Here is a 17,130-nt window from a genome sequence, read left to right on the forward strand (position 1 = left end):
AAATAGTGCTCTAAATTTCATCTGGATTATGTTTCTGCTTTCCTTCTAGGTTCTTATTAAACCTAAACCAGTGACCTTTCAAGCCACAGTTGTTAGTGAACAAACAAGACAGCTGGTAACAGAAACACTGCAGCAAGCATCCAGAGTAGCTGAGGCTGGTAATTCTTCTATTCAGGAAGGAAAAGAAGAACCACCAACCTACACAGATAGTAGTTCCTCTTCTACAGAGTCTTCCCAAAGTTCCCAAGGTAAGATCCATTTTATTTCTGATTTATGTGAGTTTTGCTGGTATAGTGACCTAATTCCAAAGTTTCTTTTAGGTATATCAAACCAAATTTGTATGTTTTATTTGTCATGTCTTTTGATTTTATTTTCTTTTGTTTAGTACTGTAATCAGTAAGTTGAAATTTTATTTTTGATAATGCTTACCATTCTTTCTTGCATGACATATATTTATCAAATGGTACTTTAGAGGATGATTTTTATTAGGTGTGTAAGTGTTAAACTGAGTATGGCTGTGATTTCCAGGTGCTAATTTTTATATTTTCCTGTTTGGTTTGGGTAAGTAGTGAGAAAAGTATGCAAGAAAGTGAATACACCCTTTGAAAAGTTTGTTGCTAATTTATGACCGTGCTTATACACTGTGCATCTAAGCAAAGCTTTTAATCTTCTCTCTTGTTTCTTCCTTATTCATCCATTCCTTTTTACTGCCTTCCTGTTAATCTTGCTGGAGACCTGCTACTTTTCTATAGTATATATTCTTATTGTGCAAACTCTTCATTATTTTAACTCTTTAATGGCATCTTCAGATCAATTTTATTGGTTCAAATTGCTGAATATTAATTCAGTTTGATATTTATTAGTTCATTCATTGTGCTAAACCCTATAGAGATTGAGTAAAATATAGTTTCTGTCCATTAGGAGCTTAAAATCTAGAATAAAAGAAAAAAAATCTAAAACTTCAGTGTAAGAATTTTATTAGTAACCAACAAAATAACAAAGTTCACACTCTAGTGAGGAGACAATGAGAGAACCTTACAAGAGAGGTAGAATATGAAATGAATGGTATTTGAAGACTCCTCAAGTAAAATGGCAGCTCAGATTTTGTTTCAATAAACTATACAACATTTAGAAAGTGGATAGTTTTTCCAGGATATTACTAGACTAATAATACTTTTCAGTTTGTACGATTTATTTTTCTGTATTGATTTATATTGGTATATATGCTGGTTACAGTAGAGTGATGTTCATTTTTCAGTTACTACTTTTGGACTTAATGGATTTGGTTTATATAAATTCCATTCTTAGTTCTACTAGGTGGCTGCTTTTTCTTTTAAATTTTCAGTTCCTTGAATAATACTGACTCTCATGTTCCTTCTCACCCTCTTTTTTTCTCTCCCTCCATCTTTTTCTTTTTTCCTCTCTCCACAAGTGTTTTAGTTGAGGGCAGGTAAAATATTTAACTTTTGAGGTGATGCTGAAAAGGCAAATGACCAGTTGATATCTATATACATATACTCTTAGGTTATCCTTTTAAATTATTAGTCTTTTCCTAAGGAAGTCATAAACTAATTAGTTACTAATTAATTACTTTCCAAACATGCTATTTCCTTGAATCTTCAGTTTTTATGCTAAAGATAGGAAAAAATATTGACTTTATCTTTTCTGTTTTAAAAATTGTTCCTATAAAAAATTCTGTAACTCAAATTTTTTATAAATTAAAGTAGGCATATCTACTTTGTATATCTACTGTGTAATCTTCTTGTATAGCCTTTTAGCAATTTTCACAAAGGCAAAGGCTAAGAATGTATATGTTGTGATTTAAAGAGAAAGAAATTAAGGTTTTGATTCATCAAAGATAATTCTGACTTTTTAAAATCATAGGAAGGATATAATTTCACACAATGTGAACATTATTTTGTTATTACATTGCTGCTTTCTTTCTAAAAGTAATTTTTCCTTTTGAGGTAATTTTAAATTTACAGAAAAGTTGCAAGAAAAGTAAAATTCACTCCTTTGTATCTTCTAGATGTCTTCTTCGGTGTTTTTTTTTAAGCTACCAGGCCTTGCGCATGCTAAACTCACCACTGAACTATATATACTCTGAAACCTGCTTTATTGTGTTTATTTTCTCTCTGCTCTCCTTTTCCATCATATATATGTATACTTGTTAACCATTTGTCAATATCATCTGATTTTTTCCCCTAAATACTTACATTTTAAGACCTATATTTCTTTCTTTTTTTTGGGGGGGAGGGTCCAGTCGTGGGGCCTAAACTCTGGGCCTGGGTGCTGTCCCTCAGCTCTTCAGCTCAAGGCTAGCACTCTACCACTTGAGCCACAGCGCCACTTCCGCTTTTTTTTTCTGCTTATGTGGTGCTGAGGAATCGAACCCAGGGACTCATGCATGCAAGGCAAGCGCTCTACAACTGAGCCACCTTCCCAGCCCCAAGACCTATATTTCTTAAGTGTTATTCTCTTAATAGCTAAGAGAAAATTATCAAAATCAGGACCGTTATCTAGTTATAATCAATCCATATTCACATATGCAATAGTCTTTATACTGTTCCCTCCATCCTCATTCTAACTCAGGATCTTACATTGTATTTAGCTACATGTAACTGCCATCATTCTTTTTCTGTTGCAGACTAAAATTATCTACCATTAAAGAATTTCTTGACTTTACATTTTTGAAAAATTCATAGGTCATTTACTTGTGGAATACACTTAGATTTTGTTATATGTTTCCTCATGGTTAGATTCAGCAGAAATTCCACGGATGAATGTTGTATTTTCAATTTTATTCTAGCAGGAGTCACATGGTGCCAGTCTGTCATAACACTGATGATATTTATAATTAGTCTCTTGGTTATTGTTAATTGTGAAATTAACAAATTTTCCTTTGAGAAGTTCAAAGTTAGACAGTTACTCTGTGATGTGTAAATATGTTCTTTATCAAACTTATCCACAATTTAGTCTAAAGTCTATTATTCTTTGTACATTTAATAATTACCATTGGATTCTAAAAAAGAATCGGCCTTTTCTTCAGATTCTTTCTTTTTACCTAAGTTGTAGAGTAAGGGGATGTCTTATGCCAAGGAATAAATTGATTCTACTTGTGGTTTCTAGACTTCTTCTAGTGTCCCCATCTCAAAGCAGAAGTTTAAGTCCCATGTTTAAATCCTGAACTGTCTTTGCAGGCTAGAATTAGAGGCCTTCATCATCCTGATGTGAGATTTTGTTAGATCACCCTGGAAGAGATCGCTATTCTTTCTTTTTCTTTTTCATTTACTGTTATTATTTTTAATGCTGATCATAGGGCTTGAACTCTGGGCCTGGGCACTGTTCTTGAGCTCCTTTTTGCTCATGGTGAGCACTCTTATCACTTGATCCACAGCACTACTTCCAGCTTTTTTGTGATTAATTGGAATTTAAGAGTCTCATGAACTTTGCAGTCCAGGCTGGCTTTGAACTGTGATCCTCAGATCTCAGCCTCCTGAGCAGCTAGGATTATAGGCATGAGTAACCAGCACCTGGCTTTATCGTTCTTTCTAATATGCTTCCAGTATTACTTTTTACTACCAGCTGTTTTAATGTTGACCATTTTTTTGTACTTTTTTTGTTGCCTGAGTCTAAAGTACTTCTTTCTACAGTTTCCCCTAGCCTCATAAGTGTACCTTTAAGTGGTATACATATGGGTAATTGCCTAGATACTAATAAATAGCTAGTTGACCAAGCCTATTGACTCAAGGCCATATTGCCTATGTCATCTACTGATGCTCATATGTTTTCTATAACTCGTCTATGCTTTCTTTCTTCCCTAAATAGCTTTCTTCTCTTTTTTTTCCTTTCTTACTTGGGAATGGGTTAGCCTTATTGAGTTGAAAATATTTTTTAAATATTAAAGATTTCTTTATAGACGGATACTGGTGGTTCACACCTATAATCCTAGCTACTCAGGAGGCTGAGATCTGAGTATTGGAGTTCAAAGTCAGCCCAGGCAAGAAAGTCTATGAGGCTCTTATCTCTAATTAATCACAGAAAAAACAGAAGTGGGGCTGGGAAGGTGGCTTAGTGGTAGAGCGCTTGCCTTGCATGCATGAGTCCCTGGGTTCGATTCCTCAGCACCACATAAGCAGAAAAAAAAAGCCGGAAGTGGTGCTGTGGCTCAAGTGGTAGAGTGCTAGCCTTGAGCTGAAGAGCTGAGGGATAGCGTCCAGGCCCAGAGTTCAGGCCCACGACTGGACCCAAAAAAAAAGAAAGAAAGAAAAACCAGAAGTGGTGCTGTAACTCAAGAGGTAGAATGCTAGCCTTGAACAAAAGGAGCTTAGGGATAGTACCCAGGCTGGAAGTTCAAGGCCCAGGATGGTCAAAAAAAATTTTCTTCACTTAATATTCAACCTTCCAAAAGTGCTTGTAAAGCTGAATCGAATTCAAGATTTTATGGGTAAAATGGAACAGAATATGAAGACAAACTCAAGTAGGGAACATGAGGAATATACAATCACAATGACATTACCTTAAGTCACAGCTTAGTTTCTAGGATTATTTTTCCTGAAGACTCATGATCTTGAATGGTCAAAATGAAGAGGAAAAATAAACCCAAGTTAATCAAAGCATACAATTATATAACTTTTCTGAGTTGTTATGTGCTAATTTGTATTATGAAAAATGAAAGAATGTAGCCCAGCACTGTGGTAGTTCATACCTGTAATCCTAGCTAAGACTTGGAGGATTAAGGTTAAAAACCAACATTAGTTCTCTTAAACTGAAATCCTACATGACTCTTTAGAGTAAGTGAAGAAAAAACTGATTGGATGAATCATATATTTGGTGTGATGGGATCATGTTCTGCTGTGTACAGATCAATATGTGAAAATATTCTACCCAAAATTTTAGAGGAAAATACTATTTGTTAATTGTAATGAAAAATTCTATTGATTTTATTTGGAAATGCTGTTTTATTAAAAGTTACTCCTTTGCTCCAGTATTTTTTGGACAGTTTTGTACCTTTTAAAAATAAAAGGCTCATAGAGGGCTGAACTTTAATTATGTTTATTTTTAATTTGGGTTGAACTCTTTTCATGTCCATGATGCTTTGACTATCCCAATTTAAAGGCATCTCTTACTTTCTTATATATTTGTCTCATGTGCTCTAATTATTTTTTATTTACCCCAGGATATAAAGCCATATATATCTTTGTATCTTCTATAGTTTCCTGTGTGTTTTCTTAGATAAAAGGGTTTAGGAAATAAGTAACCATCTAGTTCAACATGTTTGTTTTATAGGTAGGAAACTTAATTAATAATTTGTTACTCAGTTTGATGCACATTTAGCCTTTACATATGTATCTGTATATAGCGTAAGTATAGAAACCTATGAATTAGGGATGTGATTGAGTTAGAAACTAACAAAGAATCTTAGAACTGAGTACTTTCAGGCTCCAATAACCATCATACTGCCCTACACAATTTATACAGCTTATGTAGGATGTCATATTGCACATACGGACTGAAATATGTCTGAATATTGGTTGAGGAGAGTGGGGCTGAATAGGATAGTGGTGCAATAGACTATACCATCCAAAGTTGTAGACGTATTCTAAGTGATACTCTTACAAAGACAGATGCCTAATAAGGCATTCATTTCTCAGAACATATTTCTATTGTTATACATGTTGATTTACATACCTGCATATCATTTTATTTTACTAAGAAATGCTGAAGTAGAGATAATTTTGTTGTTTCCGTTTTAGAGATAGTAAAGCTAAGACCCAAAGACTGAACTTGCTAATAAGTAGTAGAGACTTATCAGTTGGCTTGAACTTAAGACTGTAACGTCTGAATGTTACATTTGTCTTGATGTCTTGATGCTTGTAGACCATCTATCCTGTTTTGCTGTCAGTAGACAGGATTTTTTTTTCAGTAATTCATTCATCCAATAATAAGTATTGATGTAATGCTGTAACACAGAAACATTTTCAGGTGCATTGGGAAAAATAAAGACTCCTATAACACTGTTTTTTACTAACTACAAGCAGGCACTCACCTATATGCATACACACTTATTTACATAGCAGCTATCACATTGAATTGTACTTTGACTTTTTACACTCATCTCCCCAATCAGACTGTGCTTCTTGAGCATTTGATTGTTCTGTGAACTTCTTTATCTCCTCAGTGTCAAATAAAGACTCTAACACATAGGTTTACAGTGTGAAATAGATGAATAAAGCAAATGAATTCAGACTAAAAGACAATATGCTTTTTAGAAGTTTACAGTCCTATTGGGAAGATAAAGCATGAAGTTTACAATAGTACAAAGATAAAACAAAAAATGTTTTAAAGAGACATTTTGTTTATAGGGTTTTTGTTTTTTTTAACTGATATAAAACAGATTCCCAGCCTGTAGTTCATGTAATTGCTTCCCGGCGTCAGGATTGGTCAGAACATGAGATTGCAATGGAGACTAGCCCCACCATAATATATCAGGATGTATCCAGTGAATCACAATCAGCTACTTCAACAATCAAAGCTCTGTTAGAACTCCAACAGACAACAGGTATGAATTCACATGCTCAATTGAATGAAGCATGTTTTCTCTAGAGATGGGTTGTGCTAAAATACTACCACTGTTATATAATTTTTGCTATTTGAGCACACTTCCCTCCCTCTGGACTTGTCTTCAATCATTGCTGCAGTCTGTTTACTGGTTCTTTAAGATGTGCATAGGAGTATGAAGAATAAATGGACCATAGTAAATAGTAAGGGGAAAATGCAGAGCTGTCTTTTTTTCCCCCTGCTCCTTAAAATGGACAATCCTTTTGTATTGGAGGATAATAGATCTGTCACTTCTAAACACAAAGATAGTTAGCAGGAGGCAGATCAAAAGGCCCCTGCCATCCTCTTTGATATTAGAGTAATTTTGCCCTCATATAACACCATTAGTGGCTCTTGCAAACATTCTAATGTTTTATTTTATTTTCAGATTTATTTCCTTCTATAGGTCATCTACTTAAGCTTCAATGCAAAGGTATATTCATGTAATAAGATCCTCTCAGTATTTCTAGTTAATAAATACCTTTGATAAAAGTATTTAGGACAAATTTGTATTGCATTGTCATGAATTGTCTTTTATGATAGGTCAGAGATTATCCAGAGTATTGAAGGGAATATATTGATGATCTCATCTAACCTTTCCATTTTATAGATAAGTAAGCTGAGCTCTAGAGAGATTACCCAATTGGCTAGTACAGAATGAGGTTTCATATCTTTTTATTACTAGTTTGGTATTCTCTCTACTTGTGGAGTGATATTTGTACTTGTTTGGTTCAGTTTCTTTGTTTAAAATAATTGTTTTGATTTAGTCGCCATTTTGCCTGTGGTGGGAATGATCTTTTAGTGGACTTAGTTACTGATTACCATTTATTATAACTTACACTTTATGCTATCCAAAAAAAAACTAGCATTTAATGTGTTAGGTTAATCCTTCTATTGATGTTATTTTTTGCCGTAGGCATTTTCTCAACTGCTTGTCTTTGACAAATCCAGCCATTTCCATCAATGTTTCTGTCTTTGTTACCAGAGATAGAAACTTTGAATTAGTAGATATTATAGGAAAAAAAAGATAAGATAGAAAGTGAGTCAATACACAGAACTTATTCTTGATTCCAGACTGTTCTATCAGACATTTTGTAGAGTCCACTTTTTCCTAATAACAAAAACTTTTATTCTTTAACAATCATTGAAGACTTCGTAACATTCTCTGAAGATTTCTTGAATTTTAAATATCAAGAAATTAAAATTAAATTAAACTGGTCACTAAGACATACTGTTCTAGATAGAAGTGTCCTAGAATAAATCATGATGTATATAATTATTCAATGTTTTTAGTGAACTAGAGATATCAAGGGACTATGTTGCTGGGAAAAGGAAATAGTATCTTAAGAAAAGTACACATAGGAAAACAACGACTGTTTGATCAGAAGGTTTTAACAGGAGGATTTTAGTGTGATTGCAAATGAGTTCTTGCTTGGCTGCTGGGTTCTGTTACTCAGATTGTGCACTTGTATAGCCATGTTTTCATTTCGTTGTTGTCTTAGTTACTGCCAGTGTAGCCCCCTAGAGATTCATTGTTCTTATGGACAACTCTGATTTTAGTACTTATTTATAATAAGTTAACTTTTCCCTGATTTTTTTTAATGCAGTAAAGGAAAAATTGGAATCTAAACCAAGACAACCCACTATTGACTTGAGTCAAATGGCAGTGCCTATTCAGATGACCCAGGAAAAGAGACACTCTCCTGAGAGCCCATCAATCGCTGTGGTAGAGTCAGAACTAGTTGCTGAATACATCACTACTGGTAGGTGTCCTCTTAAAACCCAGTATTAAGGTAGGAAGCCTACCTTTCTGTATTTTATGGGATAGTTGTTTTGGGAGAAAATACGTTATTTATGTTTCTAAGTTCTTTTCCTGTTTATTTCGGGGAAAATTCATTCTACTCTTGGGATTTGCCCTGTTTTTAAAGACTAGGGAAAAAATCAATAGGATGTTACAAAGAGTTCAAGTAATATAAAACTGCAAGTATCTTTTATCTTAGAATAAATATTTTATGCAGCTGGATTTTTTTACTTCATGGAGAGATGAATCAAGAAAGAGTCCAGCCTCATTTTTGTTGTTGCTTTTTCAGTATTTGTGTGTGTATGTGTGTGTGTATGTGTGTGTGAGAGAGAGAGAGAGCGCCCAGTGTCCTGGGCTTGAACTCAGAGTTTAGTGCTATCCCTAAGCTTTTTTACTCAAGGCTAGTTCTCTACCAACTTGAGCCACAGCTCCACTTCTGGCTTTTAGAGTAGTTAATTGGAGATAAGAGTCTTATGAACTTTCCTGCCTAGGCTGGCTTCAAACCAGGATCCAAAGATCTCAGCTTCCTTAGTAGCTAGGCCACTAACACTGGCTCCTGGACCAGTCTTGATTTTTAAAGTAAAGAAACACTTTAGAAAACCTTTAATCTCTGGGAAAACTTAGACATTCTAGTGGGAAGCAGATTAGGCATTGGTTTAAAATGTGGTCTTACAGAAAAACACATGGAGAAGTTAAATAGGAAGGCAAATAGTTTCTTTTTTTCATATTCTGTTAAGAGCACACCTGGAATACTGCTTTCTATATTGGATCCTTCCTTACCTTGAGATTTGAAATAGCAATGATATGAACAATTAAAAGGTTAGAAGAGATGACTTATGAGGCAGTATGTAGAGAAAGCCTTTCTCTTAAGCAGTGATTAAAGGAGAACATAAAGTTTCTAACATTTAAAGTATATAAATACTATAGAGGAAAATAAATTCTTTGGCATTCTTTTAGTATATGCTATCAGGACTAATAGGTTAAAATTTCCCCAAAGGTAAATCAGTTAAGGTTTGTGGAAAGCCATCTAGAATTTTTCTTTAGATTTAGCAGAAAGCTAACTAAAGCAGAGGCCAGCATGTTGGGAAACTGAGTTTTAACTCTGGGGTAACCTAAATTTTTACATGGTAAATAGATGAGAAGACCTATGATCTCTTCCCTTACTTATCCTTTCAGAACGCACTGATGAGGGAACAGAGGTTGCTTTTCCCCTTCTAGGTAAGTGGTGTGCATCCATTTGTAGTATAATTGAAGATAAAAGATGATTGTTTGGTAGGGGGAACCACTTAAATGGATGCGCTCTACTCTGATCTGGTAGAGGAAAGGTAAGCTCCACTCAGTGAAAGGAAGATAATTTTTCTATTGTAGAAATGAGCCCTTTGATACTTTTATCAATCAGTAAATAAATGAAGCCCATTTTAGAAATGAGCCCTTTGATGCTCTTCTCAATCAATAAATAAATATTTCTTTCTTTCTTTCTTTCTTTTGCTGGTCATGGGGCCTGGGCTCTGTCCCTCAGCTCTTCAGCTCAAGGCTAGCACTCTACCACATGAGCCATAGTGCAACTTCCGGCTTTTTCTGCTTATGTGGTGCTGAGGAATCGAACCCAGGGCCTCATGCATGCAAGGCAAGCACTCTACCACTGAGCCACCTTCCCAGCCCAATAAATGTTTCTAACTGAATTTATTTTTGTCTTTTTTGGTACTGGGGATCGAACCCAGGACGTTGCACTTGCTAGGCAAGCACTTTGCCACATCCCAGGCCCCAGCCCAATAAATGTTCCTTACAGCAGTGAATGACTGCTTTATGATGCTTATATGGCCCAGTTAAGGTCATTTCATTTGTTTTTCTGAATGTTTACTCTGTGCCAGCTTCTATAATCTCTGCCCATTACAAATGCAGACATAGTGATCATTTATTTCGACTTCAAAGTCAGCTGCTCTAGCCCTTTGGATCATTTTGTAGTGGATATTAGTTTTCTCTAATCTTTTTGAATTGTGTTTTCTAAACTGGGGATTTGCGCAAAAGAAAATTTATAGTATCTTAGAGTTATTTTTAGATAATGTTCATTGATCTTTTATTAAATTTTTTATTAAAAACAATGTAATAATAATAAAGATTAGTGTGGGCAGGCTAAATGTTCCATTTAATCCAATAATTTTATCAAAAATTTATTACTTTTATATCTCACTACGAATGGTGTTTCTATTGAAGTGACTTCATTAGTTGTCTTGCTTAATTTTAATATTATCATAATTTGTTTTTCATCTATTCAAACATACTGTAAATTATTTCAGTAGTTGTTTTAATGTAAATCCTAATCTTCAGTTTAGTTGATCACAGGTGGAAATTTTAATTAACTTCTATAAAGTATGCAACAAAATACAGAAAAATACTGTAGCACATTTATGAAAGAATCCTGGTTAGGTTGTTTATAATCTCATATTATATATAGGCATATATGAGGAACATTACAAATGTAGATGAAAGGAAATATCTTAATTTAATAAAGTTTATATTTCACCAATAGTTTTAAAGTTTAGTTATTATATATAGTACATAAATGATATTTTTACCTTATTTCTGTAGTGACCAATCTACTCATGGACACTCCACTATTTTCTAAGTGTGGAATCGGTGCCATTTGAAATTGTATTTAAAGTAAAGTTGGTCAGGTACTAATGGCTCACACCTGTAATACTAGCTACTCAGGAGGATAAAATCTGAGGATAGTGGTTTGAAGCCAGCCCAGGCAGGAAAGTTTGTGAGATTCTTATCTCCAATAAACTACCAAAAAAGCCAGAAATGGAGTTGTGGTTCAGGTGTACAGGGATAGCACCCAGGCCCTTAGTTCAAAAGAAAAAAAAAAAAGTGAAGTTGTCTCCTACAACCATACCTAAATGACCTAAATCTGAAATGATAGAACAGATTTTTTCTATTCTTTTGTTATGCTTGTATTTGCTTAATGTTTTATAATTTAAGAACTATTCTTCAACCTATTCATTTAGTCTTCTTCTAGGTAAAAATACCAAGTTTTATTATCCCACTTAAAAAGTCAGAAAAAAAAAACTTACTAAGTTTTAGAGAGCATAAATTCACCATGTCTGTTTGGTGGCAGAGTGCGATAGAATCCAAGTTGACCTTTGTTCTATTTTTCTGCATTACTACATTGACTTCTTCCATTTTTAGAAACTTTTAAGACTATAAGAGTGTCACTTGATATAGAGGATTGAATGCTTCTAATGTTTGGACTGCATTTGGAACTGGAACCAAGAAATTTTAAAACTTACATTGCCTTAACTTTCCTTTAGGATATTCCTGGGACCACAGAAAATTTATTATTGCTTTGTTATCTTTTGGGGATAAAAGTTACTAGAGACAGTGGGAAATTCACAAGAGAATTTGACTAAGTAGTTTGTTCCTCCTTGATAATAAGAGTTTTCACAGTGCTTCTGTATATGTTTCTCCTCTCATCCTTATAATAGCTCTGTTATTCCCATTTTACAGATGAGGAAACAGAGTCTTGGAGAAGATAAGAGACTTTCTTAGAATCACACAGCTTATAGATGGGCAGATTCTGGTCTTCTGCCTCTTAGTTCACAATACTACTCTCTCTATATATGATAGAAACTCAAAGACATTTGTTTAAAATGACCACTGGTTACAGATCCTGTGGTGATTTCTGGAGAAATATCATCACCTCCTCTATTTTCAGTCAGTCATCGCTCCCAGCCCCAACAGCCCTCTCAGCCCCAGCGGACTCTGCTTCAGCATGTGGCTCAGTCACAGACTGCAACACAGACTTCGGTGGTAGTGAAGTCCATCCCCGCATCTTCCCCTGGAGCCATCACCCATATTATGCAGCAGGTTGTAGCTCTTTTTCCCCTCTCTATCTCTGTAACTACCTCATTTCTGAAATAAGTTTCATCTTCTATTTTAAAAGGAATAGTAACTGAATTGTAGAAAGTTTGTGTAATTCTTTCATCTACAAGGAGTAGAGGAGGAAATGAATCAGCTTAGTACCAGAAAATAATGAAACAATACTTTTGAACCTCCTGTGAATGCTTAACATTTTTAAAGGGTGGAGGGCTGACTGAATGAATCTAATAATACAAGATTTCGTCACTTTCTGTGTATCTTGTTATGGAAGAATTTATTGCTGAGATAAATTAAGATTTTAAATGAAATAGCATTTGGCTGGGTTAGCTGCTTGCTGTTATATTATTGGGGTTTTTTTTCCCCTGTTTTATACTTTGATAAATTCCGGGAACATTATGAACAAGTAAGAAAAAATATTTGGCTTCTTTTAACTATTTAATTAGCTAAAAAGAGAGACTCAGTGGGGAAGGTAATGAGCTAATAAAAAACAAACATCTGGAATTAAGAGAAATAGAGAAAAGGGAAAATATATAGGTAGGCTCATTTACTATCAAGCATTGTGCATTGAGTTTTCACTTTTATTTTAATGTAAGCCTCAATATGATGCTGAAAGGTTGGCCTATTTTCTCTCTCTTTCTCTCTCTCCCCTACTCTCTCCCCCCCTCCTTCCTCTCTCCCCCTACCCTCTCCCTCCTTCCCTCCTGTCCTCTCCCTCTCCCCCCCTCACCACCTCCCCCCTCTGTCTCTCCTTTCCCCTTCTTCCCCCTTCCCACCCTCCCCCGCCCCAGGTTTGAACTCAGGGAACTATCTGGGAACTCAGGCCTGGAAACTATCAGCCCCAGGTAGCAGAGGTAGAACTTATACCCAGAGTGTAAGCTGTATTACATTGATATATTATGAGTATCAGATTTAAGGATGAACTTTCTTTAGTATTCATAGATTCACTATCACTGAACTGGTAACAGTTGAACTTAATTATAAGCAAACTACCTAAAAGGCAGTGTAGAGATGCTGAATTGAAAACTTGTAATGTCATATAGTACAGGGGAAAGTGTCAATTAAATGTCACAGTTTTAGAGTTAAAGTGGTAGTGTAGTTAGTATATGACAAGGCAGTGGGAAAGATGGGTATATGATAGACCTTGTAGCTCCAAGGGAAGTTTGCTGGCAGGTGTCATACTAGCTTTGCAGGTTTTTTGCATTTGACACTAACCAGGCAGGTAGGTTCCAACATTGAGCCTTCTCAGAGCAGCTAGAAGTCATCAGGCTGACCCTAGCCATTTCAAGATGACGCTTCCTTCCAGTGCTGTTCTAACTGACACTAGCTGTCCCTTTCCCAGTCTGCCTTCCTCCTGGAAGCCAGGTGTCTAGGAAGCTGTGGCCTGGTGAGACTGGAATGTGCACACAGGCAGAGCCTGATGAACTCTGGCCTGCCAACCACACCCTCCTCAGGGAGGCTTGCTGTGGTAACTGGATGGGTGTCACATAGACTATATCACTGACCTCAGTAACACTGGACATGGCCAGATGGGGCCTCTTAAGAACCTTGGCTTTGCACTGGGCACCTCACTCCTTGGCTGCTTACCCTGTCTTTAGACAGGCCAGCATCCTTTGTGGATGGGCTGCAGAGCTGTTTGCTGAGCTGGGAAATATATCTCCTCTTTGAGGCTGTGCTTGTAAGGTTACCTTATTATTCCTCTAATGTGTATGTTGTAGGCCTTCTAGGACTTTTCCTGTGGTAGTGAGTAGGCCAAATTTTGAAGTTCTTATGGCTAACAAGTTCAAATTACAAGCCTGTGATATCAAAACATCTTGAGCCTTCTTGGTCTATTTAGACTGTTCTGAAAATTTCTGTATAAATCTTTTTAAGTTTTCCCGTTTAAGACAAATGTAACAATGGAGCTATTTTTCTTATTTTATTCTTACTTTCTGCCTGTTTTCTTTTTTTGTTTTTGTTTTTGTTTTTTTATACTTAGGCATTAAGCAGTCATACTGCTTTTACCAAACACAGCGAAGAACTTGCAACTGAGGAGGGTGAGGTTGAAGAGATGGACACTTTAGACCCTCAGACAGGTCTGTTTTACCGATCTGCCCTGACTCAGTCACAGTCACCTAAACAGCAGAAACTTAGCCAGCCTCAGCTGGAACAGACTCAGCTGCAAGTGAAAACTCTACAGTGCTTCCAGACTAAACAGAAGCAGACCATCCACCTGCAGGCAGACCAGCTCCAGCACAAACTCCCACAAATGCCCCAACTTTCCATCAGGCATCAGAAACTCACCCCTCTCCAGCAAGAACAAGCACAGCCCAAGCCAGATGTACAGCACACACAGCATCCTATGGTGGCCAAAGACAGGCAGCTTCCTACCTTAATGGCACAGCCCCCGCAAACTGTAGTACAGGTGCTTGCAGTGAAAACCACACAGCAGCTCCCTAAACTTCAGCAGGCTCCGAACCAACCAAAAATCTACGTGCAGCCCCAAACTCCCCAGAGCCAAATGTCGCTCCCTGCCTCGTCAGAGAAACAGCCGGCAAGCCAGGTAACAGAATATTGATAGCATGCAAAATTAAACTTCTCTGTTCACGGAAAACAAAAGGGAGAACATCACAACCCTATCATGCCAGCAGTGCTTTCTCCTGGCAAGAGGAAATCCCAAAGCCTCATTTCGCTCGTGTTACTTTATCCCATCACAAGGTTGATGTTAGGGAGGAAATGCACACACTAATATAGGAAAAGAAAAATAAAAGCTAGCACTCAGAACTTGATTTGCCAAGCAGGTTTTTAATGAAATCACTTCAGCATTGATCAACAGTGCATAGAAGCGATATCCCCAAATTATTTTTCATTTTAGGTATTATTTATCTCCATGCCTGCAAACTGTTTTATTTCTGAGGGAATAGTGCTAATAAGTAAATTGTCTTTTAAGGATCTTCTTTGTAAAAGTTTACATCATCGCCGTCTAGTTTATAAGTTTATCATCTAGGTTGTCCGGGAGAATATCTGGATAGTCAAAAATTTTATTAGCAAAAATCACTGGCTCTGGAATTATATATATATAAATATATCTTTATTGTATATTATAAGTACATATATAGAGAGAATTTGTTTGTATAAATACAATGTTTTTGAAGCAAAATATTAGGGAAAATATTCTACTTGTTTTTATTTTTAAAAGCTGTTTATATGAAATTATTTGAGCCAGATAGAAGGCATGCTCTTTAGGGATATCAATTCAAAAGAAAAACTAGGCTGCTGTTGTTTTTTTTCCCCCCTTTTCCTGTGATAAACCTTGGCTGGCTGAACAAAGGTTCTTTTAACCCCTCCTCTTTTCCTAGGTTCCTTAAAAGTAACGAGATCCTTCCTATCCAGCCCTCTTATTAAAACATCAAGCTTCACAATGTCTTCCTAGTGTTCTGCACAAATGTTTCTTTTGCCATATTGTCTGGGGTGTTTGATTAGTTTTTCTCAAGAGATGTAGCTGTAACACACCCAACCCCAATTTATTTTCAGGTGGAGCAACCAATTATAACTCAAGGATCCTCTGTTACAAAGATAACTTTTGAGGGGCGCCAGCCTCCCACAGTTACAAAGATAACTGGTGGCAGTTCTGTGCCTAAGCTGACATCACCAGTTACAAGCATATCTCCCATTCAGCCCTCTGAGAAGACAGCAGTGTCAGACATTTTGAAAATGTCTTTGATGGAAGCTCAGATTGATACAAATGTAGAGCATATGGTAGTGGATCCCCCAAAGAAGGCTCTTGCCACTAGCATGCTCACTGGTGAAGCAGGATCATTACCCTCCACCCACATGGTGGCAGGGATGGCGAATTCCACTCCCCAGCAACAGAAATGTAGAGAGTCCTGTTCAAGTCCATCTGCTGTTGGCCCTCCCCTAACGACCAGGAAAATCGATGCACCGGGAGTGCCTACGACAGGCCAATTCATGCGTATTCAGAATGTAGGCCAAAAGAAAGCTGAAGAGAGCCCAGCAGAAATTATCATCCAGGTAAGAATTGGAAGAAAAATTAGAAATGTTGGGCAGATGGGCATTTATGGGTTTTGTGCATTTGGGATTGTCACAGGAATAGTCAAACCAAGGTAGCAAAAAAATCCAAAACAAAACCAGAGATTATCTTTGGGATGGTTTAATACCTATTACAAATATACTGATTTATTTATTTTCTGGGCGAGAATTAGAAAATTTGTGGATATTACCATCCAACATACTGTAGAGGCAATGAGGGTATAAGTTTCACTTTGTAAGTTACAAGCCAGCTTTGCCACTGTATTGACTTAGCAAGTTACATTTTGGGATTCTAAATCTGCTCCCAAAATCCTGAAATCTAACTGGATTATACTTCTCTTTAAGTTAATTTCAGGTACTGTATCCTTGAAAAAGTTCTGGTGCTTGGTCTAAATGTGTGGTTCTATGACAAACTTAAGTTAACTAAGATGTCTGGAGAAAAACGTTGCGGGAATTTTCTTAAATACTCTATGACTAGGGATTAACCATAAAGTTTGTTTTTTATTTGGGTATTGTAATAATCTTGTTATGGTTACTGTCATGTGTTGGTAAGTACAGGTCATTTAACTCAATGGAACTGTCCTTCACAATGTCTCTTCCTTCTATAAAAGCCATTTGTTATCTTGCATTAAGATTAAGATTGGAGGGGCTGGGATGGTAGAGCACTAGCCTTGCATGCTCAAGGCCCTGGGTTCGATTCCTCAGCACCACATAAGCAAAAAGCCGGAAGTGGTGCTGTGGCTAGTGGTAGAGTGCTAGCCTTAAGCTGAAGAGCTGAGGGACAGCGCCCAGGCCCAGAGTTCAGGCCCCACGACCGGACCCAA

General features: G+C 36.5%; 1 protein-coding gene across 3 annotated transcripts in view; it reads left to right on the forward strand.

Moving 5' to 3' along the window:
• Positions 1–17,130, forward strand: part of LOC105984062 (chromosome unknown open reading frame, human C11orf30) — a 70,879-nt gene that overhangs the window by 49,865 nt on the left and 3,884 nt on the right. For all 3 annotated transcript variants that reach the window (XM_013014123.1, XM_013014124.1, XM_013014125.1), the window contains 7 exons: positions 50–248; positions 6,398–6,562; positions 8,208–8,363; positions 9,578–9,619; positions 12,117–12,268; positions 14,256–14,819; positions 15,791–16,288. In XM_013014123.1, the coding sequence (XP_012869577.1) occupies positions 50–248; positions 6,398–6,562; positions 8,208–8,363; positions 9,578–9,619; positions 12,117–12,268; positions 14,256–14,819; positions 15,791–16,288 (1,776 nt within the window). The remainder of the gene's footprint in view (positions 1–49; positions 249–6,397; positions 6,563–8,207; positions 8,364–9,577; positions 9,620–12,116; positions 12,269–14,255; positions 14,820–15,790; positions 16,289–17,130) is intronic.

Source organism: Dipodomys ordii, unplaced genomic scaffold (genome assembly GCF_000151885.1).
Source record: "Dipodomys ordii isolate 6190 unplaced genomic scaffold, Dord_2.0 Scaffold22, whole genome shotgun sequence".
Lineage (NCBI taxonomy): Eukaryota > Metazoa > Chordata > Mammalia > Rodentia > Heteromyidae > Dipodomys > Dipodomys ordii.